The sequence below is a fragment of the Anopheles stephensi genome, chromosome 3 (genome assembly GCF_013141755.1).
Source record: "Anopheles stephensi strain Indian chromosome 3, UCI_ANSTEP_V1.0, whole genome shotgun sequence".
NCBI lineage: Eukaryota > Metazoa > Arthropoda > Insecta > Diptera > Culicidae > Anopheles > Anopheles stephensi.
Genome location: NC_050203.1, coordinates 33,442,715 through 33,468,276, shown reverse-complemented (window position 1 = coordinate 33,468,276; position 25,562 = coordinate 33,442,715). Strand labels below are relative to the sequence as shown.

The window sequence follows — 25,562 nt, the reverse complement described above, 5'->3', positions numbered from 1 at the left end:
TGAGGAGGGAGAAGAGAGAAAGAAAAAAACACACACAGCGGGGTTTTAGTAGAATGTTTCTAGCAACCCCGATCGTTCCCCGATTTCGTTTCGCTACAAGCTTACCATGCATCGACGCACGTATAATCGTACAGCAGCTGCGACGTGCTGGGGATGTCCTCGCCCTGCAACGTCTCGTAATCCTTGCAGAACAGTGACGGTCGCTTTAACGATTGCAACATTTGCAGTATCGATTCGCGCTTGCTGGCCAAATTGTTCGCCACCGCCGTCTGGTGGGCCGAGCTGTACACGCTGTGAATGCTTGGCGTCATCGGCACACCACCGCCCCCGCCAAGCGAACTACCACCACTGCCCGCCGCACCGAGCGATGACTCGGATCGCACCTTCAGACTGCCGATGCCGGACGACAGCGTACTCCGCGGTGAGGAGGTCGTCTTGAGCGCATTTAGAGAGCTACTGTTGGAGGAGCTATTGCTGCTATTGCTGTTGGACGAATTTCCCATATTCGAGATGCTTTGCTGTTGTTGCTGCGCTTCGGTCGAGTTGCCGCTGTTTCCGGTCAAACCACCTCCACCTGCACCACCACCACCGCCACCCGGATGGGATGGTGTGTGGTAGGGTGACGCGTTAATGCTTTTGCTGTCGTGCTGATCGGTTGGTGTCGGGGCCGGTGTGTTTTTGTCCAGATGATCCAAACAGGGCGTACCGGGTTGAACGCTGCGTGGATTGTTCGAGGCAGGTGGATGAGGAGACATTGTGATGAGCTGTGGAGGATAGAGGAGGATAGCGATATTACAGGTATGGCGGGCGTAAGAGCAATTCATGGTCTCTTCGAAACTGTAACAGACCTGATCGCCGGACGGTACCGACGTTGGTTGAGATACGGACGAAGGTTGCATCGGTGATGGTGCCGCACTGGCCGGCGAACCTTCGGATGGGAGCGGATGCGAATCACCGATAGACATCGGGTTCCGACAGTAGGAAGGTGGTCCACCGTAAGGCGTTGTGCTGCCGGCTGCTGCGCCCGTTGAGTTCGCCGCACCGGCACCACTGTTGCTGTTGGCGGCACAGTTTTGGTTTGACCTGAAGCGAATGGGAAGCAAGGTTTGGGTTAACTTTAACTTCTACAAGCCTCTACATCTCCAAGCCTTTACTGCTCAGCATGTTGCCTCATCAATGTTTCATTCAATGTTGCTCAATAGTACAGAGGGGAATCGTATTACATGACAAAGCGTAAGTTAGATGTACGAATAAATGAACAATAGACCACACCATGCAACGATCGATCCATTTACCACAGCTATACACGTTAGTGAGTATGGGTTATGAATGGAATACTTTACTACGGAGAAGGTTAATAAATGTAAATGATGTTTGTCCACGTTGTTGTATTTGCTGTCAGCCATTCAGCGGTGTCGACCGAAGGAATGATGCTTTCCTGGAGTTTCATGGTGTCTTAGCTATTAAAATAATAGGTCCACACAAGTCGAAAAGTTCCGTTCATACCATTAGGTCCGTTTTCCTCCATCTAAGGAATGATGATGGTCTACTAGTGAGCGAAACTCTATTCCAGAACGAATATTCTGACCAACCAGGACATTGAGCTTTAGGGTGTTAAAGCAAGAACACCCTTACTTATCTCCCGAAATTTAGCTTTAGCATACTACTTCCCGCGTTACGATGTTGTGATGAAGGCTAATAGAGTCAAAACGGAACGTTTCTAGTTGTAAACCTATTGTAGGAATAAATTTTCCTGACGCTTTGATGATCTTTCCTGAAGACGAAGGATGAAAATGATCCTCCCCTGGGGAGTCCGGATGGACCTGGAACAGACACAGCAGATACGGTAGATAGAGGGGGTGTGTGTGTGTGTGCATAAGCATCGTGATGTATGACCATTTCCCATCCTAGCGGAAGTTTCTAGCAGTGACAGTGGAATGCGGACAAGTGTAAATGTGTGTGCGTCTGTGATCATTATGAAGGGAAAAGCTTCCTTGTGGGTGTGGTGTGCGATCCGATCGCGAGTAGCTTTCCTTAGTGTAGGGACAGCCCGAGAAGGTAAGAAGATTGTGAGATGAAAGTGTTCTGGTGGTGGTGGTGGTGGGGGTGGTAACGATCACCAGAAAGGTGAAGGGATGGGGTGGCGAGACGGGGAGCGAGTGTGCTTGATAACTTCCAACCCAAAGCTCCCAACCCTTGCTGATGTGTTATCGCTAAAAAGGTACAACCAACCTTAAGCACGAGTCGGCCAGTTCGAGCGAATCGGCTGCGCTGTCACCGGAAGAAACGGCTCCAGGCGAAGAAGCGTTGGCAGCCGTCGAGGCAGACCCAGCAGCAGCAGCAGCAGCAGCAGACGCAGCCAGTGCGGCAGCAGCAGTTAAGCTCAGCGGTTTGACACCCGGACGGAACAGAGCTTCCTGCGGTGGTCGCTTGTGGAAGGCAACCCTCGGCGGGCGGTGGTGATGATGGTGATGGTGATGGTCCTTATGCGATTGTCCTCCTCCACTGTGATGGTGGTGGTGGTACTTCTCGCCACGATTACTACCACCACCACCAGCGTAAGTGATCGAGTAGGAAGATTTCGGATGGACCACCATACCACCACCGGCTCCACCAGCACCTCCAGGCGATGGTGTGGAAGTGTACAGTGTTGCCAAACCTGCTGCTGCTGAGGAGCTTACTGCTGCGCCGATCGCGTGCTGCTGCTGATGCTGTGCGAGACGTCCACCTGCTAGGGACGAAGCGGACGACGATGACGTCGATGTGGACGACGCGGAAGATGGCGGTCTCTTGCAACACCTGGAACGCACACACACACCCGGGATACACAATACACATACACGAGCATGGGAAGGGTCGAGAAGACGTATTCGCGCAGCAGGTTTGGTTTTTTTGTAAATGGTTTTACATCATTATTAAAAAGTATTATTCGCGGAAAAAGGGTTGCACAGGCAGACACGGTACACGATGGGCAGTAAAAGAGATAAATAGAGAAAGAGAGAAAGAGAGAGAGAGAGAGAGAGAAACGGCAAGGAATAAAAAAGAAGAATAGAATAAGAGATAATAAAGTGATAAAAAAAGCCGTAAATTAAGAGGCAAAAAAGGCAGAAATGATAAAAACCAAAAACGGTTGTGTAGTACAACATTGAACAAGCGAATATAAATGAAATGCACACATATGGTAGCGAATCTTTGAGCGGGAAACAATGGATAACAGACATGGGGGGGTTTGCTTAATAGTGAGACTCAATGATAGATCTGCAAGGAAGACCTACGAAGAGGTTACAACAGTCAAACTCTAATATTTTCCTTAAGAGTTTCATTATGAACAAGCTTTCAGCTATTTCATCTTACTTGCAAGATGAAGACTCCGGAAGAGAAATTATGTATGCTCCGGAGAAAGGGGTTCTCTGCACCGGAACACCGTTCTCCAACAAGTCCTTGACATCTCTAGAGCAATTTTAAACAACAAGTACTATTCGACATTAAAAGCGCTACTGCAGCTGACAATCCACATCGCTGTTATGTTCACATTAAACTACATTTAACATAAAAAGTCAATACAACGAGGAACTATTTTCAAGATTACACAAATAAAACACATCTTTTAAAATGCTGCAAACTACTGCTGCACATCTCTATCTAAAAAAACAGGACACGCACTAATCTACATTGAAACAGGAAGCAAGATGAGGGCTAGTAGTCATGAGCACTTTCGTCTCTAGGGCAAACAATTCAACGTCAAGGTAGTGTTGATGGGTCTTGTGAGTGTGTGTGTATGGATGAAACATGATGTAGCGTTGGCGATCTTCTCGCCAGTTCATTCTCATGCTACGCGCCACACTTACTTGATACAGCAGCAGGACACTTTCACCGTTGGATCGCTAATTTCCCACACGGAAGTGTTCCCGTTCGCGTCGACTCCGTTCGCAGCGCCGGAAGAGTTTTCATCGCCGCCGCCACCACTACTATTGCTGGCCGAAGCGTTGGAGGAAGAGGAGGTGCTGTTACTGCCCCCACTGCCACTGGTATCCTTTGGTTCCGTTTTGATTGTTACACCACTGCCGGGTGTCGATTGGCTGCCGTTGCTAGCAGCTGAACTGCCGCTTGATGAAGATGCGCTGGTCGTCTGGGAAGAAGGCGCATGCATGATGCAGTCCTGCCAGACACGTTCGGGCAGTATGACGGCGGGCGATTTGTTGATCAACGCCGACGACATACTGAGCGGATTGCCGAGATCGTTCGAGGGCGATTCCGGTACCGTAAGCGGTGGGGTCATCATGGATTTGTGGTGATTTCGCTGGCGTAGCGTACCGGTGGGAGAAGGTGCTGCAGCGGAACTGCTTTCGGCCGACGAGTCTCTGTTGCGGGCCATCGTCGTAGTGTTGGTAGTTGGTGGTGCATTACCATTGCTGGTGCCACCGGTGCCCCCCGTCGTCAGTTGATTGCTGGTTGAGTTGATGGGGCAGCCACCGCTGGACGACCGTTGTTCGCTCGCGTTGCTGTTGTTGGCACGACTGAGAACGGATGCTGCGATCGTGGGTATCGCCGTGATCGGTGTGGCGGTTTGATTGCTGTTACTGCTACTGTTACTATTATTATTATTATTACTGCTAGCACTACTACTATTGCTCCGCCCATCGGTCGCCGTCCAGTCGTCCATGTCGGCCACCAGCACGTACTTGGTCGGGTAGCGCATCTTCAGCTTCCCCACGAGAATCTCCACCATCGGCGGCACGTTGTCGGAGCCGTCCTCCGTGCTGCTGCTGAGCTTGTTCGAGATCGGGTAGAACGCGCTCCAGTCGTCGAGCAGCTTCTGGACGTGCGGATCGCTCGCTTTGTAACTTTGGCCCGTCAGCGTACCGGCCAGCCCGAACGGTGCCAGTATCACCTCCCGCGGTTCGATCGCATCCGTCGAGGCAATGGTCGCAGATCCGCTGGCGGCCCCAGCAGCACCTCCGGTACCAGCAGCACCCGGAGATCCGGGCGTGTTTGAGCCACTGCCCGGTACACCCGCCATCGAAGGGCTAGCCGGTCCGTTCGGACCGGCACTCGGGGCAGCCTGTTGCGCCTGTTGCGCCTCTTCGAGATGCCGCATGGTTAGCAACCGAACCGGCGGATGTTCCCGTATGTCCATCGAGGTACACACAGTACTGTCGCCGTGCACAAAGAACGTGAACGAAAAGGATGCGTGATGTGAGCTGAAACGGGGAAGAGAGATAACGGTTAGCGCGCAGGATCGATGAGAAGGTACAACTTTGCGAGATGGAAACATTCTGTCGGTGGTGGAACGAGGATCGAAGGCAACAAAGTATCTTCAGCAATCGATCTCAGAGGTCCACCGGTAGCGGGTACTTGCTCTTGGAACCGTCCACAGTATCCCAACATGTTTGGTAACCCTAGCTACACATTCTTCAAGCAAAGGGCTACCGGAAGCTAACGATCGGGATAGACGGGTCCGTAGAAATAGAGGGGTAAGATATGTGTACGATCGCTTACCTCTTGCCAAACACTCCTTCGCTGTTCGAACTGGGATGAACGAACCACCGGCCAATTCGTACGAATCCTCGTGACAATAAACATCTATTTGGGAGGGAGAGAGAGAGAGAGAGAGAGAAAGAGAGGGTGTGAATAAGACGATCGTTTTATTATGCACCAAGCTAATGAAGCATCATCTGGATGCATCCTATACATACCTTTCGATCACATTGTGTAACGCCTTAAATAATAATGAGCGACACTCGTACGAGAGTCCATTCTCCCAGGAGCCTTTGTCACCGGCTTCTGTAAAGATAGGGAAAGAATATTGAAGAAGGTCGTTAATATTTTATTACAACAGAGAACATGGTTTAGTGCAACATTTTCCCCCCAAAAAATTTGAAAATACTCCACCAATAAAGTCCCCATTAAACGTAAAACTGACACAGAATGTCAGCGAAACAGTTGCAAATTAAAAGAACATCAACCGCAATCGGAACACGCCATGACGCTCCCCGCCGATGACGTTTCAAACTTTTCCCACAAGGACATTAAGGGCATTTTAAGTGTCGTTTGCTGGCAGAAGAAAAAGCGCAGCCAGCCAGGTAAAGACATTTTTATTAAATTATCGTTTCATTTACCTTGGCGTGTCCCGGACCAATCCCGAGCTCCCCACCCACCACCCCATCATCGGTCAAGGCTGTCAACCGTGGCAAAGAGACCGAGGGAAAGAGAGCAACACGACGACGACAGGAGGGAAAGAATCTTTTTTTAAATCGTCCAATGTCACGACTACTAGGAGTGGAGCTTGGCTCACGTTGAGCATGGGCAGCGCACAGGAAAAGCTGCAATTTATGTCGATTTGCCGTGCACGCTCCTCCGTTTCGTTTCTAGGATATAATGGAAAAGCATGATTTTGGGGGAAAAGTTTCGATGGGTGCAAAAGTAAAGTAGAGTAGAAAAGAGCAATAGAAAAAAAAAGAAAGGAAAGGAAAAGCTAATTTGCTCTTTAGAATGCAAAGTTTTATGCAACTTTTAGTTTTCTTTATTGGCATGTCCAAAAGGGAAGAAGCTTTCTCGTTGCTTTTGCTGCAGCAGTTTTATTGGTTGTGTTTAAAGATTGCACTGTTGATCGCGAGTTCCACCGAGTGACATTTTCAGTAGGTTTATGGGAAGAAAACGAGAGACATAATGCTCGAGATAGTTCCAGAAGCATCGGGGGGGGGGGGGGGGGGGGGGGGAACTGTACTACCAACACCTGTTTCTCGACTGGGGATCGTATTTTTTCTAGTGCAAAACCTTGCCACGGTTATAAGTTCAATAGGCAGGCAGGCACGCGCAACCTTCACGACGCACAACAACAGGTTGCCACGAAACGGGAAGAAAACTGCAAGAAAAGTACCTCACAAAATACAACAATACACACAATATGCACCAGAAGGGAGGCCTTATTATAGGTGTTACATTCCTTCTCTCTCTCTCTCTCTCTCTCTCTCTCTCTCGCTCTCACTCTCTCTCTTTCTCGGCTTGATAACCCTCCTGCACTGATGGTACAAGGGCACAGCGCCAGCAGTCGGTTAATATACTTTTCCGGTCAATTTAATTGGACCATCATCATCGGATCTGGATCTTACAGGTGATGGTGATGGCAACATACACGCACGCACGCTCCCAAAACCGTGACGGACAAGCAGTGTTCGCGTGATGACAGAAAACTCTCTACTCTAGATGGACGGGCAGCACGCAGTTCGCGAACGGAGTCGGGCAGATTTTCGTAGAAAAAGAAAAAATCTAGGTTAAAGAAAATTAGGTTACAACAACGGTTCGCTACTGGATGGTGAATGCATCGACCAGAAGACGAGAAGGTTACATTTCTCTTCGAGAGTATCGTTGGAGTTTGTTAACTTACACTGTTAAACCTTCTGCTGGTGGGACGATTTTAATTATTTTAAAATTCTTTTACACATTTCATCTATGTTCAGTTTAATTAGATTGATGGTGGGACCAATATTATATTGTTTACCATGAACCTAACAGTTTTGAGTTTCTGAACCAAGCTTCCTTCGCTTTACTTTTTATGCATTATTTTTTAAATTGATATGCTTTTTACGAAATTAGTGAACATTTCAATTGATTTTTTTTTACTTGACATCTATCTTTGAAAAAATAAATAAAATCTTAGATAAACCCTTCAAAAATTACCTACAAAAAATGGTGTAAGAGATCAAAAGATACTGTCAATACGGCGTCAAGCCGTCCAACTAGAAATATAAATAAAAGATCAAAAGATACTTTTTTTCCAATGCATTTTTTAAACAAAAACTCACTTTGAGAAGAAACATTCATAGCAAAAAAAAATACAAATTAAAGGTGGGATTAATTTAATATCTTATACTGTGAACGTTTAAAGCTAACTTTACCGGCATGTGTTATGCCTCTAAAAAAAAAAATTATTTAGTTTCCCAAAACAATTATTTGCTCAAAAAAATGCTCGTAATCATTTTTTTTTATTCTTAAAGAACGGCCTGGCCGTATTGCTAAATCATTTTTCAAAAGCACAAGAATGATAATTAAATTGAAATAATCTAAAACTAAATCAAAATAATAAAAAAATAAATATAAAAAGACAATAAAAACTACCACCAATAACAAGAGTTTGAAAATAGAAAAATGAACAATAGAAACAAACAAAAATAAAGGAAGTAAGGAAGCAAATCTTCAACGCCGAAAACAATCTCACGTGTTTCAAAAGGTGATAAAAACACAAACTGGCACCAAATCGGCTTGATTACAACAGATTACCATTTTACTTCGTTTTTTTTTCATCCCGCTCACCAACTGTCACCTCGTGCCCCGCGTTCCACCACATTCATCCGGCAGAATCATCTCGTCAACAAATTAACGCATTCACGAAACGGCGCGCCTCTCTGGTCGCCGCCACCAAACCAAAAACCTTCCCGCGTATAAATCGCCGAACAATGAGGCCGAAATGGTACTCTCGGTGTCGGTGGCGGTAACATAATCGTTCTAATCCTTCGTAACCGTCCCACCAGCAGCAGCAACAGGGTGATGTGAATAAACGCGCCGAAGGGCAGAAGAGGACCACCCCGGATAAGGACACGAACGGTGCGCCGCTTTCGGACGGACAACGGATTCTGCCGGATGGGCGTGGTCTCGGCGAAAAACGTGCGCAGGATGTGGTCCCGTTTTTCTTACGACCTTCACCCACGCGCGCGTCCGTTCCCATCAACCGAACCGGAGACGATGGCATGTGTCCTTTCGGGGCGAGTGGCAACAGCGTGGGGGAAAAAAAAGCCAACCGTACTCGAGTGTTGGGGAAAAAGAAACGCATGGGGAAATGTTCTGTCAAGTCCCTCGGGCGACAACGACGACGACGGCTATAGGAGGACACCACACCGTCGTTTCGCTTATCGATTGAGATATCACCCGTGCCGTGTTTAAGGGAAAGGTTAAAGTCACATAAATGCGAGGGAAAACAGAAGGCTCGATTTCTCTAATTGAAAATAGTAATGCTTCGAATGATGTAGTTCCAATCGAAAGCCCCCTCTTGCTGTAAGTCACATTTTGCCCCGCTCGGGATCGATGCTAATTTCGTTCCATTGCTCGATTGCGTATGAATATTTCACGAACCTCCTAGCGGTCTCCTTACTACTGACGGTACGCCACACACGAGTGTGGGTAGCCGCCGGCCGAATCGATTTTCCCTTCCGATCGTACCGCCGTGTGTGTGGTGTGTGTATCAACATCGCGGCAACGCGCGCACTAGTATGTGACGCTGTGCGTTCTTATTAATATAAGATGCAGTGAGAAAGACTAATAACAAGCATAAATGTAAAAGCAAGAAGGGACACAGCATCGAAAGCATCGAACACGTGCGAAATGATTCCAGTGTCACTATCTCCCTCATCCACATTCGCCGTAGGACGTTGTGCCTTCGGGCGGCAAGTCGTCGTAAAGTCTCTTGTCCCGGCTGTCCTGTGGCGTGTTGCCCGAACAGTGTAAGATGAGAAGTGCTTCACAATAAATCGTATCATTAATTTGCTGCTGATGCTTTTTTAACGTCTCTATGCATGTGGAAGCTCGAGAGGCGCAAACAAAATTCACCCCATAACGCAATTCAAACCAATAAAGCGAACGGAATGCCGGGAGGGTCCTCTCCAATGAAATTAAAACGTTGTTCATTGGAGACAATCGCGGCGTTGTCGGCGTACCAGAACGTCGTCCCCCCAACTTTACGGACAGAACCGAGTGAGAGAGATGACTGGTGAAGTTCAAGATCACTTGAAAATGTAACAAACTGTGTCAGCATAGCCGCTGTGCCTTTCCATGGTGAGGAGGGCCTAGTTTACCTTGACATGCAAAAATTCGCTCATGATCGCCGGCCCCCCTCCACTCGAAACGGGTAGGGACACACTCACTTAAACTATCTTAATACACACTTAAGGTTGAATGATCTACAGAGACGATCGCGATCTCCAATAATTATGTCAGGGACAAGTGTGATCAGCGGCAGTAATAACCCGCTGTCATCGTAAGTAATGTTAATCTTAATAATTAAGGATCTTCCGTAGTACAGCTCCACAACTTTAATCTCGTGAGCATTAAACCGCTTGAGCTAGATAAGCAATTTCCAAAGCAAATAGTACGTACACTATCTGCCGCTACTACCGGGTTGATGAAACCTATGCGCGCGCGATAAGGATCGTGGTGCGGTGAATTCTCATTCAACCAACCTGGCTGGATGGCTGGCTCGTTGACTGCCCCTGTTGGGATCTCCTGACGTCACGATTCCTACGCTCAGCAATCCAACACACAGACCAAACGATTAGAAATCCGTGTGGAATGTCGTCACAGTGTGGGGTTCGGCGAGTGAGATTTTCGCGCTCATCAGAGCATTGCCGAGAGATTCGCCTACGGTGTGTGGTGATACACATACATGCATGTGTCGCCTATGTAGATGAAGATCTCGCAACATTCTTCCGCTTCTTTCTCATCATCTGTTGTTTATGCTGATAGTGGGGTTCTTCTGGTCCACACTCCCAGAAGCGTATGGCTTGTGAGGAGCCTTATGCTCCCCCATTTCTTAACCCTTATAAGAGCGTTACGGAGAGCTACGGTTACTACTCCGCGATTAGGGGAGCCAGTGAGAGCAAACGTTACGCTTGCTATTAACACAAACCGCTCTACCTTCACACAACCTAGATCGCAATAGAACCGCGTACTTAGCAAGGCAAGTCAGAGGCACGCGTAGCGTACTGATGTGATTCAGCGCATTCAGCGGACGACCGCCTTCATACAAACTGTCCAACATGCTGGTCGTCGATCGGGGGATGCTGATGCTGCTGCTGCTTGGGTAGCGAAGGGTTCCCAACTAACCAATGTGCAAACGTGCGGCCGCGGAGGGCGAACGAAAAAAAAAACTTGATTTTCCTGTTTTTGCTCTCAATTTCTTCATCCAGCGATACTTTTCGGTTTCGCCGCACGGCACACGCACTGGACCATTACCGACCCCGTCGGCGGCGGGGGACCGTGTCAGGGAATTGCGGCGCGCTCCGGTATGTTTCGGTGCGTCTCTTTCTCTCCAATCTGCCTGCCGTCGTAGTATTGGTGTGCCCTGAGAAGTACTGAGTTTGTACTTCCGAGAATCGGAAAGATGCTGTGCGTCTGTATGTGTCGGAAAGCACCCCTGGCAGCAATGGGGTGGATGTGAAGCAGGGTGAGAAGTGATTTGTTGCCGCTGCCGCCACCGGTAAACTGTATCGAACAACCATGCCCGTGTATGTGTGCTTCTCGGTGCGTTTTGACAACGTTTTTTTTCTGGTGTCTTTAAAACGCACACCAAATCAGCTCCGCTTGCATGTAATACGATAACGCGACGATGTGTGTGCGTGTTATGCTGGTTCAGGAAGCAGGAAAGGTTGTATGCAAAAAAAAAGCACAACAGGAATGCCACCGATGATTTGCCTTCCTCTTGCTTTGACGCGACTGAAGTATTTTTTCTTTTTTTTATTTCACGGCCTTAACTCAACGATTAACAGGATTTGGGAACAGGGCATTTGAGTTCCTCTGTTGATATGATGCTCACACGCTCTCTCTCTCTAGAGCGCTCTTCGACATGAATGAATCAAGGGAACGACGAAGAGGGGCGATATTTTCTTCTCACACAATTTTTGTGTGCGTAATGTAGCGTTCAGTGTGGAGGGCTAAACCGTTCCTTAAACTGCATCAAACAATTTTAGACAATTGTCCAAGCCAGCATGTGTTTTTTCAGAACTTATGTTGTAAAATAAAGAGGATTTTATTTAAATAACATAATTACTCATCACCACATACAGTTGCATGAGAGCGCAATAATTTAAATGTGATTGATACACTCTACACACTATCGTACACAGTATCGGTTGACTCATAAAAGTCGCACATAAAAATATATGAGCGCATAGAGCAAACCTTAATTTTATGCGACATGTATGATTCATTTCCCCTCTACGTTAGGCAAAATAGTTTGTAAAGAAAATACATGCCTCTTGCACTTCCCATGATTAGATTCATCTTTTAAAAATAGCCTTCCTTAACACCGAGGATGTACATGAATGTGGTTGTTGTTGTACTTCACAGCTCATTCTCACTCACGGTCTCACTCCGAACCAAAACAATTCACATAGTAGCGCGCACACATACACACATGCACGCTCATCTTTGCTGTGTTGATTAAATTAGCGAATCTCATCGCTACCCAAGTAACATTGTAAGTTGTTGTTTAGGGTTAATAGCTGGCACTACATGCCACAGCACGCGAGGTTATTATTGAAGGGATCGAGAGGAAGAATAAATAGAGCTTATAAGCGTTTTGAGAATTGTTTTCAAAAAGCTAATTTTAAACGAGTTTTAGCTAGCAAATAATCTTTAAAAAAATTTAATAATATTTTGCAACAACTGTCAAAGAAATGTTTTCTCAATATGTCAACGGATGTTACTAGTAGTAAATTTCCATAAACATTAACATGTTTGTATTAAAGTTTTTTTTTCAAATTTTACCAAATTAAATAAAAAATCGTCGTTGACCTCTTTTGAAAGACCCAACCTAAACGTTTAATTAGGACAAATAATATAAGATAACTTGGTCAGCTAGGTCGGCCTGGTGATAGATGCGATAGCGACGCCGGTCTTCACATGGCAGGACCGGGGTTCAAATCCCATCTGAGCCGTATCCCCATAGTGAGGACCGAATATCGAACTATGCGGTATCTTTAAAAGTAAATCAGAAATGGTAGGTAATGACCTACAAGCTCGATAGGGCAAGGAAGGAGAAGAACTTGATCAGCTGACGCTCACAATATTTTTGAAAAATGCAATTTAACGACTACCAGTTATGTTGTGCCAACGTTAGGATCAAAGATGACCTAAACCAGTTGTTTTATTCGTCAAGGACGGCCTGGCCGATGCTGGTGGTCGTATTGCCAGTTTTGTTGTATGTGTTTTGACATTTAGCGGCCGAAATGCTGCAAGCTTGCCATACAAACTAACAGACAAAAGAAGCCAACTTAAAAAGCATTAGATTTTTTCGAACAAAAACCATAAAATTTAGTTCAAACAGATGCTTAAAATCGTTTTGATAAGATTATTTTTCTAGCTTTTTTAGCAAGGTCAGCCGATGTTACCAATGCTCTAGAAATGTCAAAAAAGACTTCAAAAAGATACAAAACATACAATGTTAATACCACCGGAATTTTACGGAGTTGTCTAGCTTTATACCGTAATTATTATTATAGTTAGTTTTAACACATTGATTCTTCAAACATTTGTAATAAACCCAAGTTTCAAGGAAGCAAACACCAAGCAGCAACCAGGCTGTGAGGAAAACCATTCCACTGGAATCACAAAACACAAGATCAACCAATATCAATTTTATGTTACTTGGGTACTCAGCTACACGTACCCATACTGAGACATCTGCTTCATTCGGTCATACTTCATCACGCATTCAGTTTTATCTCGTTTTATCGGTACGCGCGCGGCTCGCGCATCCCATAGTCATGAGAAGAGCAGCAGCAGCATGGGTGATCCTCACTATTTTATTTCTCTATATTTAGCACCATATCTCGCCTGTACAGATGTCCTCAGGGGGGATGCGCATTTTTCTATGTTGCCCTCTCAAACGTCCAAACATCGATCTCTCTCTTTTACTAACACGAGATGAGCGGCTTGGTTGGTGGGCAATGATGATCCTCTCTCTACACAGTCATCAAAGCTGGCGAATGAAAACCCTCATGAAAAATGTAGTGCGTGTGAAACCGTAAAAGGTAACGATTTTATTTATTTTTTTTGCGCACTGGTTTGTGTTGTGGTTTTGCGATGTGGAATATTTTTTAACTTATTTTAAAACGTGCTAATTGCTTTTTAGATGATGCGCTGTTGATGATGATAACCAGATCAGGATCGCAAATAGAATGGAGAGTTTATGGTTTGTAAGGCAAACGCAAGCTTGCTCTCTCGCTCTCCGCGTTTCGACTCTCTCTCTCTCCCTCTCTCTTACACGACTTCTGTTTATTTTTGTTCACGTTCGAAACACACACGGTTTGGAATATTTGTTTATACCAATTTCTTCGCCTTGTTTGGTAACTTATAAGGGGCAAGCACCGCATCAAGTAACACGCACGACGGGTGAGTGTCTCGTATTTTTACGTTTTTTTATTTATGAATGTGTGACTTTTGATTTTGAGATGGTTTAAGTTTTATATTCTTCTAATGTTTTCTTTTCTAACTGTTATATTATTTTTTTTAAATTATTTTCATATTATTTCCCAATTTTTGAAATCATTTCAGTGTTTTTATCATATTTTTTTTAAATAAACTTCAATAACAATTGCTTACATATTGCTTCGATTTTTGTTTTCGATTCTAGCCTAAGGTTAAATTGCATTGCATATGGGTTTGAAACAAAAATTTGCATAAAACTTGTTACAAAACAAGCCAGCATGTGCTTGCCATCATAACTCGCAGTGCAATGCAGTTTACGGGCTTAAACAACAAACAAACAAACAGACAAAAAATCAAAACGCATTGTGCAGTTGCATCATATTTCAAGGGTAGCAGCAACAACAAAAAAAGAAACAACCACCAACAGAATGAGTTGAAGAGAATCATCACGCACTGCAAGCTCCAACGCAACGGAACGCAGCAATTTGCAGGGCGAACGACACGCTCTTACATCGTTTGGCGGTGGTGTGTTGCGAAGGTTTTCATCATTTCCCATTGTTCGATGCAAAACAAAAGCATCTTCGGTAAGACTTTGCTTTCCTTACCAGCAGATAACGCACCGAAACTGACCGTTTCGCAAGAGTGAATATAGGCCCATCAAGGTAATTTATACATCCCCATCTCGCTCTCAGCGAGTAACAGTAGTTTGTTTGCTTTTGTTTTTAAAGAATCATAATATGGCCTCCTCCCCAAGGTAACGAAGTAACTAGGTGAAACCTTAACAATACAATGGTAACACAAAACTTGCATTCCTTTTTAAATTAAGATAACCCGAAAGAACACACTTTCCGTAACTACCATAAACTCAAGCAGCACTTTTTAGTGGGGGGACATCCGATCACCTTTTTGCATCTAATGGTCGTTTGCCATTGATTCTACCTTCTCGCTCTACTACTACTACCACCACCACCAGTACTACTACTACAACCAGCGCCAGCAGACAGTGCCCGTTCCTCGTGTGCTCGTGAAAAATCGATACGATTTTTCGGACGCTTTTCCATGTAGTCAAAAGCCTTTCTCGCTGAGCAGCAGCGCACTAACGGCACCCCGGCTTCATCATCATGACCGCTCGAAAAATATGAGCGCTCCTGCGCTCAACCACACTACACTCCACCCGCGGAATCGGGCCCCCCGTATAATGCACTCGCGGCTGTTATGGCGTTAACGGCGTCAAGGGCGGGGGCAAACACAGCAGCAAGACGCGCTTTTTGTCTTTTGTGATATCCAACCGTATAATAGTGGGAACTACTGTGGGATGGCGGAGGGTTGTAACGTTCCATCACCACTGTTGGTGCTGCCACCAAAAAACCATATTCAAAACTACATAGTTTCATACGGTGTGCAAAAAGGTTGCAAAGTTGGGCGGAGAAGAATGGGGGCGATTTGGGAAAATTTGGGCAGCTTTCTGGGTTGGAATTTTCTGGAAATGTCCAAGGACCCCTCACGGGGGAACGGGAAGAGGGAAGAGTCCCTTTTGCCGAGAGGGGAGGGTTACCAACGAGAAACGGTTCGATTGATTTGTTGCCTACCACCAAACAGACGCACAACACATCAACTCTCACACCACCCATTGAGTGTGCTAGTATCCCGCAGGAATAGGGAAGAAGAAGCAGTGTTTGGAGACCATTCTTCTCACCAAACACCAACGACTTACCGGCATCCACATCCGGGACAGTTCCGGAGCGGGTATAGCGGAACACAGTTAACGCCAGAGTATGCCGGTAAGCCGTCTCTACCCGGCAGGACACACAGAGACTGTTGGAGGAGAGAGCGAGAGTTCGGTGGCCCTACGCATCAGTAGGCCTATATATCGAAATGCAAAATTCCACACACACACACACACAACGACCAGTGAACCAAAAGCCGATCATATCACAAGAGCACACGGTGTTTCGATCGCACGCTCTGCGAGAGTCCCTTTTTCCCCATGCTTCTGTTTCCCGGTGAGAAATGCATCATGATGAAAGGGCACATTGAAGGGACACAAGAATTCGAAAACTCGAGAGAGAGAGAGAGAGAGAGAGGAAGAGAGAGAGAGGAAGAGAGAGAGAGCAAGCGAGAGTACGGACGTCAGTAAGACGGAAAACCCCGAACCGGTAAACATTAAAACCCTCACCGAAGGAACTTCCGAGAGATGATGATGCACGCGAGCCATTTATCGGACGACCATCGAGGGTCTCTCCCCGTCGCCGAGTTCCGGCAAATCCGGATCGTTAAATGGTACTCAATAAATGAAGTTGTAGTTTTGTTGGGGATGTTTAGGTTCTTTCCCTCCCCCCCCCCCCCCCCCCCCCCCAATTGGTTGGACATGCGCACGATATGCAGTATCCCTTATTAAAACAAAACATACTCTCCCAAGGGCTCGCTCTCTCTCTCGGTGACTCTCTGGATCTCTGACAATTATTGCTCTTCTCATGAGACAAGAGGGTTGTTGGAGTTTGGGGGCGGGGGGGGGGGGGGGCTGTTGGAACATGCTTGCTGGGGAGCAAAATGTGCACGTTTCCTTATCGGTCGGCTCCTTATGAGCCGCCCCAAAGGAATGTTTAAAAACGAATTTCCCATTGAGCATTGAGCATTCCAGAAAAGGAATGCTTTTCTGTACCCTTTTTTTTTTGGAAAGAACATACAGTAAATATACAAACGTAGCATCCAATAAAGCCCCATTTAAGGTTAAAGATCAGCGTTGTGAATATCCAAACCAGGACCAGCATTTGCTTATCGCACAGGATGTTCATAACTCGCCGAAGTAGAGCTCAAAAAACGATTTCACTGACCTTGACATTTGATCCGAGAACTTCTTCCTCATCGTCGTAAATGTCAAATGCCTCTCCCAGAAGGTCCTCCCCTCCTCCGCTTCCCTACACATCCCCCCCGGTCCACTAAATCAACCTTATTTGCACATAATTTTATCAGTTTTCTTTCTATTTGTGTTGGCGCAATCGGATTCGGCTGGTACAAACTAAGCGCCAACGCATCTGGAGCAGCCATTGGGAAGGAACGGCACATCGATCAATACCATAAAATCGGTTTTTGCGTAACCATCAAAACCACACACACCGCACCGAACCTGTCACAGGCAGCAGTCCAAACAGGCTCGTTCGCGCTCCTTCGCAGAAAATGTGGAGCTGTGTGTTGGAGCCAATGCGGACACAGGCAGAGACCTCACGAGCGCCAGGACCAAACCAACCCACACATACACACACGCACACGCCAACAGCACAGCCCTAGGCAGGTGGCGGTAGGCAACACGACGGGCTGACTGGCCTGGTGTTTGTCAGGCGGTCTCGCATAAAAGGTCGCCTTTTTCCGGAACCTTCACCTTTTCCAGCACCAGCAGCAGCGAGTGTTCCTGGCTATTCGAAACACCACCGTTGTTTTGCTCCAAACGCTTTTTGTTTCCAATGAATTAATTGCTTCGATTTTATCATCCGGATTATTGGCGTTAAAGGTGCAACGACGGGGAGGAGGGCTCGGCGAGCATTGAGTGGTGGTGGTGGTGGTGGTTGCTGATTTCATTAAGCGTGACACATTTTTTCACCCTCCGACAAATGTCAAGTGCAATGAACGTCAGATAAGCGACGTAAGAAGCGGGGGGAGAATCTCGAATCTCCGCGGCCATGATGATTTGGACTGACAGCAGTAGAAGAAACTACTTGTTGCTTCCCTTTGCCATCCCGTATCGGTTCGGTGTGCTTCATTGAGTGCAAGCAGTGAAAATGTGTTTTATCAAACTAATTTAATGATCACCAACAAATCACACGGCTATTGCTTATTAGTTTCAACTTCCAACAAAGAGGTAAGTTTTGGCGTGAGTCAAATTGGAAAATGGGATGCAATTTTCCAGTTGACATTTCACCTTTACCTCCGTTGCTACCTACACTTGGTGGCGCTTTTCCAACTGCAAACAGAACATGGACAGCCAATGTTTCCGCCTCTCACGTCAGAGGGGTTGGAAGGAATGGTTGAAGAAGTGTGTTGGTGGATGCAACGAACGAGCTATATACTTTCGCCACAAGCACCAGCCAGGCAGCACCCTCTCGATCGAAGCACCACCAGAGTTCTAGGTTTGACCGTCGTCGTTTCATTATCCAGACTATGTCGTCCAGAATCTCCAGAACTGATTCATACGGTCTTGTTGCCTTGCCAGAACCATGCCTAGTTAGTAACAGTACCGGAGGAGCACTTGCCAAGACCGTTCGTGGAAAAAGGAAATTGAAGCGTAAATCTCATACTACACATTGCTCTTGTGGAGGGGAAAGGTACCAGCAGGTTGAGCAGCATATTGCATTCATGTTCATGTGGCTCTATCCCTGCCGGGACCAACGCACAAAAGGTGCAAAAAGGTGCAATCTGGTTCTCGTTCTGGTCGTACAACGGACCTCCGGACACGGTACGGCGATACGAATACGAGGGACGTTAAGCGATCGTATTACCACCTCCCAAAACGATGATGAAGATTTAGTGATAGTGATAATGAAAGATGAACCCCCCCGCAGGCTCTTCCCGACCGTGTCAACTTCAATACCGGACCGGTGGTTTGAGTTAGTGCTACGGTACCCTTGAGGACTATCGCATGGCAAATGCAAAGAGCGATCCCACGCGCAAAGCGTATAATCCTCTATTTATCCTACCGCAATGAGAGGGATGTGTACTTCATCTACCGCAAAAAAGAAAGGAAAAAACAGGAGCTCAGAAAATCCTTCTTCTGAGGCGAATCCCCCCTACCGTTCCGATATGAGAAGCAACCGAATCTGAATCTCGATGTCCTTTTGCCGAGGAGAACGCATTGGTGGACTGGTTTTTGGCACATTCTACTGGATGGGTAGAGTTTAATAAATTTTTCTGTCCCTTATTCTACAGCAAATCGCTACTATTTTGCACAGGAAGACTTCCGCATCAAATGAGGATTTAAAGGGGACTTTTAAGCTCAGGTGCGCCAACTACTAATCGATATCTTTAGGCGGGTGCTTGATTTGTATTCATTGGAATGTTTTGGGCGATCATTCAAAATGATAAGCTTTTGGAACTATTCTACCAACTATTTGTGAGAACTTGGAATGCGCACCTTTTACATCTCCAAAGGTAATCATATCTAGAGGTTCAAGTGAGCATTTTTGAAATGAAGTCCACTCATAGATTGTAATACCTGGCAGCTATTCTCTAGGTGAAGTCTTATGGACTACCAAAATTTGGCGTGTAAATTTACCTTCTCTTCTTGGAACATATGAAGAACTATCGGCTTCCTCAATTTTCCTCTACCTAAATGAAAGTTTTCCTATTCGTCCATGTCTCTCTCTCTGTCTCTACCCTTTCCTACACCATTTAGAAAAACCAACGCCACAAGACACATCATCATCATCAGCTCTCGGCCGTATAGCCAGCCCCGGGATGTACCACTTCCAACCGGAAGTACGGTAAGCGTGAAAATGGACAACTCCAACAGACCCACAATTTGCCTACCGCCACCTTCTTCCGTACCCACAAGGGACAGCAGTTCGGAACAACACATACACGCACATGAGGGATGGACACTGTATGTAGATGTAGGTAGTTCCACCGTAAGACTTATGCTCGTCCGCCAAAGGAGAGCGCGAGAGTGAGTGAGCAGCAAGATATGAGTTTTTAATGGAACGAATCCCGGTGGGGGGAGATACATATTTCGCTTTTTAGAAAACCGGTTTTTAGGGTATATTCGCGCGCGCGCGCGCGCGAACCTCGACCAGGAGGACCTTTGGAATTGAGCGTTCGAATAATGCCGAATAAGAAACGTGATGGAGGTTCAGCAACGGTGCGTCTAAGGGAGAGGAAGTAGCGCGAATAATTTTGGGTTCAAACTTCGCCAAGACGCAAAAAAAAAGTCAGTAAAGTTCAAGAGGAACCACTAACTAACCAGAACTCTAAACCAGCTACTCCAAAAGCTCATTTCAGGTTGTGTTGGTGCTGCACAAAAACTGGGCAAACATTCGACCCAATCGAGAAGCCCTATTCATCTCGTCTGCAAATCGGTGCGAATAGTAGTCAAGTGTGTGCTGGTGGTCGTCGTCGTCGTCGTCGTAACGGTAACCCTTTCTCGACTAACGGGCACCACAACCGTTGCCTTCGCCCTTCACGACATCAGGAGAGTAGGAAATGGGATAAAATGGGAAGGCTTTTTTACTCGGCTACCCACCCGTCACACCACCAGAAGAGCAGCAGCCGTGAATTCCGAATCGGATGAGTGAGGTTTGAAGGAACCCATCGTCAGCACAGCATCCACCTAGCAGACAACCGCGCGCGCACGGACCAGAGGCAATCGTACATAAAGGGCCCGCGAAATGAATCTCCCGAAGCTGTGGCCAGCAGCAGCTGTGGTGCTGAAGCCTACACTATATCACGTTTCGGGGTACGGATATTGAGCAAAAGCCGTCCGCCGTTCAAGCGAACAGCGACGGCTGGGCCGTGATAGACGGTTTCCCACGGCGCAGACATCTAACCGGGGAAGCGAGAGACAGAGAGAGAGAGAGAGAGGTGCAAGGGAGGCGTGTTGCGTACGCGGACGGTACTGGAGGTTTAACGAACTCCACATCTCCACGATTCCAATGGAACGCACCTCGCACACACCTAAAGAGGGCTTCCTCTCTCCGCGTCTCGCCATTAGGGAAATATTCATTCCCCGTTCCCGTTGCTTACCGGGGGGCGCAGCAGTGCGTTTTCATTCCGCTTTGCGGTGATCATGATGAGACGAAGCCGCTGCTGCTTGAGGGTATCGGATTTTTAATCAAGTTTTCTGCACCAGGTACGACCGACGGCCGAGCGAGCAAAAGCTGTACTTTGTTGCGCTAGAAGTGCACAACACACACACACATCGCAAATACGGGGTGGGATTTCACCGGCTTGACGAATGTAGTTATCAAGATTAGCGAATGTGCACTAAGGACCTCTTCCTCTTGGGCAGAGAGGGTTTGTTTGTCAGATTAGTGTCATTTCAGGTCTAATGTTTGAGAGAATTTGAATGGAACGTAAGGCCATAGATTTTTAGGATAGCGAGAATTGCGACATTCCTTCTGTGTGGAATTTGGTTTGCATATTTTTTTCGCGTTAAACCTCCATCCCGACCCACCTCCAATGCCTTTCATTTGGGGCCACCTGATAGGGAAAATTAAAATCAGATCAGGACGAGTCTAATCCTAGTTTAATTGGACCGGTGAAACAACAGGAGCAAAACTGTATCCCGCGACTTGTGCATATCCTTCTTCGCACTATGTAAGGCACCTTCTAACGACCTTCGAAAGATTGATATATTATTGAGACTTCAGATTCAAAACTGTAGACATTGTTCCTCATCTTTGGCGTTCCGGCAATTCTCCATTTTAGGTTTTGGCTAGTTATAGTTAGAAACTTTTAGTTCTCAACAGCTCAACCATTTCAGCCCCAATGAGCAACTCTCGCGGTCCATCAAAAATCAACCCCTACTCTTACAAGGGTGTAAGAGCATAACCTGAGAGTGTGTAAGAGTGGGAGCAGCCTAAACCTACAACATACACACACAACCAAAAGAGGCCTTTGCAAATACATATTAATCATTCGGAAGTGGCCGTTGCAACTGGAAAGAAGAAAAGGGAAACCAAACCCACCCTCCCTTACCGTGTCGTCTCATCGAACAGATCCTTTCACTACTTCTGCCCGTCCCGGATGCAAAGTGTATGAGACACACACAAAAAAGCACCGTATAATACGCTCCCAATCTCACCGGTAGGCAGGCAAGAGACACAACAACACAATCGACAACACTTATTATTGCAAAGAAAACCAGTTAACCTTGAGCAGTGCGAGCAGGAGGAGCCCCTGCTGAACACGCGAGTGAGCGAATCGAAACGGAAAAAATGTATTAGACCGGCCACAGCGAGCACTGCGGTTGGCTGATGATGATGGTGGTTGTTGGTGATGGGCCGTGTCGCGCGCGTATTTACACGGTTGTTTTGAACTGTACTGACTTCCCACTTGTGGTGCCCCCCCCCCCCCCCCCCCCCCCACTAGCTCCACAACAATTGCTACATATGTCACAGAGGTGAGAGATCAGTGCGCAGCTTCGTACGCCAATATTGTAAATCTTTCTCGTACAACCGTATTCAACTTCGAAAATCATTACCATATCAGCAATTACATTATTGACTTATCGTGGCCAATTATATTGCATCACTTACCGGACGAATTGAGCAGCTCAGGTGCGACCAGATCCTTCAGGTCCGGTTCCTCACCGTACCAGAAAATCCACAGCTCCTTGGCGGCGGTCAGCGAGAGGGGCGGATGGACGACGGAACCACTGTTACCGGTGCCCGGTATGCTCATGTCGAACATGTTGCTCGGGTCGGGTTCCGGTTTCGGTTTGGGCTTGGGTGCGACCACCCTTCGCCACACGCACAGTATGTCGACGGCGAGACATTTTGAGTAGGAGCGCACGACCGGATCGTCGAGCGGATCGCCGGCCGCATTAGGCCGCTCACCGAGAACCAATTGACGCCATCTTATACCGCACAGGTCGGTCTGGAAGTAAAGGGGAAGCGAGGGAAGAAATAATTAAACATTCATTCATGAAAATAAAGTATCCCTGAAGCGAGATGGTCTCTTAGTGGGTTAATGATGTGAGGTGGCTTTCCAATGCTAGGCCGTCTTAAAGGCCTCAGGACTTAGTACTTAAGCTAGCGGCTTCAGAAGATTTGGAGCACGAGTATTATTAATCAGTGCAGATGCTTGCTTATATTTGCAAATTTTTACTTAACACGAGGGTCTTGCAAAGAGATGTCAAGCGAATATTTGGTTCGTCCAACATAAGCACGCAAGGTATGGGTAATCTTTTGCTTCATATAGCACTACAACTTTGAGAGACTGTCTGAGCTATTTCTGACTTTTTTTGATGGCCTTAAATTACTCATATACTATAAAAGAATACTATGAAAATGTTAGTTAAATGAAAGATTATGTTAGCACATATCAGTCACTTTGAAGCTTAAATTGAAATAGAATATCTGCTCCAACTTTTAAGGGATAAAAATCTAGATCTAAACATCCACAAGATAATTGAAACCTGCTCAACAATAGCACTTCAGCGCAAGGGTTCATTGATTGGCAACCTGTCCGTGGAAGGTCGCGCGATCTCCAACAGTAGAGCCAGGTCTTTCGAAGCTCGCCGGAGATAGGATCCGCAGCAGACAACTGATCTCCCACTCGCTCAAACTAGTGACCTAGCTTAATAATAGCTCGAGTTTATGGACTAGCCTTCTACTACAAGATCTTGCGAGCCACTTGGTTGGATTGTCCACAACAATTCAACTATAGCAACTTAAATCGAAATTTGATATTCGTTTTTTAAAACATTAGCCAGAGAGACAAGAAGCATACAACAAATTAATTGAGGTCACGACATTTTTTTTCTCCTATGCTCAACATATCAAATACATTAATTTTACACCAAATTCTCATGCAAAACAATCACAGGGGAACATCCGAAAAAAAAGGCAACCCATGTTTAGAAATCTCTCCCATTCATTTCAACCAACCGATGAAGTGACTGTGACGTTTAATTAAATCGACTCTGTACGCGAGCTTGATTTTTGTTGTTGGTTGTTGTTGTTACGTTGATCACAAGTGTGGAGGGGATCTGCTCTTTCTTTTGTTTCTCTCTGCCCTTCTGCTTCCCCCCTTCCTTTTTGTTCCAGTTTCGATCCATCCCAAGAAGAACTCCTACAAACCGTGAACAACGCCGAGCGCCCAGCCTAACCTACACCCTCCCCCCCCCCCCACCCCCCCTAAGCTTCCCATTATTATTTCGCTATGCTGCTACGGCTACGGTGCTGTTGAAGAACGCAACACACACCGAAGGCAAACAAACAGACCCATCTCAACGCCCGTCGTTTCGCCGCAAAGAGAGAGAGAGAAGAGTAAATCGAGGTAAATAATGGCCAGCAAGCCGACTTCCACGACGGTACGACGTGAATACGTCGTCCGTCGCACAATGAGCGGTGATGATGGTGAATGCTTTCTCAGTTGTTTATATACCAACAAACCACCCACAACATAAGCGCGCTTGCCTTCTCTCGGGGAGTTCGGTGTACAAACTATGCTCTTTGTACAGATGGGCAAACCAAGCCAGCCAGTCAGTCTGACGAAAATTGAAAAATACATAAAGCGAAACGCTCGACGAACCAGGGAAAGGACGGATGCGGCTGTCCGACCGAATGCACACGTGCAATGAATGATGCTTTTTGGGGTGAGGTACGGACCACCACCTCCAATACATATCTGTGTGTGTGTATGTGTGTGGCTTTGTCGACCCGTGTGTACATTGCTATAGTGAAAATATGTTGCCGGTGGTAATGAAACGATGTCTAAATCCGGCTACAAACCAATACACAAGAGGACCTCCTCTCGACCTACCGACCGGACACAGGGAGTGGTGGAACACCAGCAGGCAAAGCAGTGTCTTGGTGTAAGCACACAATATCGAATGTTTCAAGGTACAAGTCAAACACTTAATTATGTCGTTTAAATGAATCTTTGTAGGACTTCAAATCGATTAAATAGGTGAAAGAAGGAGAGCAACACTGATTTGCTATTTATGACTCCCACTCTCTATTAGCCGAGGGATCGGTGACGTTGTGCCAAGCGGAGCATTGACATGAGTTGTTTTGAATTTGTGGTGACGTAGACGACGTCAGTTGTTCGCAGCGCTGAGGTTCTGTGGTGGTTAACCCCAGAATATCCAATCTCGTCCGGAATTCCATGGGCGGAAAAAATGATTTCTCGAATTTGAACAGATAGAAAAATACATCTCTTGATTACGTTATTGAATGATTGAAGGCCTATTTTTAAAACTCTATTTGAAGTTAAGAAACCTCTAAAGTTCCCGCTATAATAAAAAAGCAATTTAATCGATCGCCAAAACCTGAACGTTCATCTACCAGCGTTTCGTTTCGCTTTTCATAAAGCGATCAATAATACAGATGACAGTTGAAAGAAAGCGCGCAGTAAACATCGTAATATACTACCAACACTACCACTGCCACCACTACTACTAATACCTCCAACAACTACTACTGTCATCGAAAAGTATCACGTCGCCGCTCTGGACATCAACGACTCTATTATTATGCCAACGCTTGCCAACCCATCGCCGCCGCGCAGGGAAATTTTTACGTAAAACCTAGCCAAAGACGCAAAAAATAAACTTTCTCCAGCACAGTTTTTCAACCCCATATACACACACGGCCCGGTTATTAAAAGGAGGGCAGGCAGCATGCAGATGACGGCTTCATTCAAACCAACAA

The 25,562-nt window shown here is 46.3% G+C and overlaps 1 protein-coding gene across 8 annotated transcripts in view; it reads right to left on the bottom strand.

Moving 5' to 3' along the window:
• The window catches only part of LOC118509596 (mediator of RNA polymerase II transcription subunit 13), a 53,735-nt gene that overhangs the window by 9,848 nt on the left and 18,325 nt on the right, over positions 1-25,562 (bottom strand). For 7 of the 8 annotated variants that reach the window (XM_036050379.1, XM_036050378.1, XM_036050383.1 and 4 more), the window contains exons 3-9: positions 22,443-22,782; positions 5,697-5,784; positions 5,500-5,583; positions 3,849-5,201; positions 2,233-2,799; positions 849-1,083; positions 106-764 (exon numbers count right to left, since the gene is read on the bottom strand). In XM_036050379.1, coding sequence (XP_035906272.1) covers positions 106-764; positions 849-1,083; positions 2,233-2,799; positions 3,849-5,201; positions 5,500-5,583; positions 5,697-5,784; positions 22,443-22,782 — 3,326 coding nt within the window. The remainder of the gene's footprint in view (positions 1-105; positions 765-848; positions 1,084-2,232; positions 2,800-3,848; positions 5,202-5,499; positions 5,584-5,696; positions 5,785-22,442; positions 22,783-25,562) is intronic. The other variant, XM_036050386.1, reaches the window with a different exon arrangement.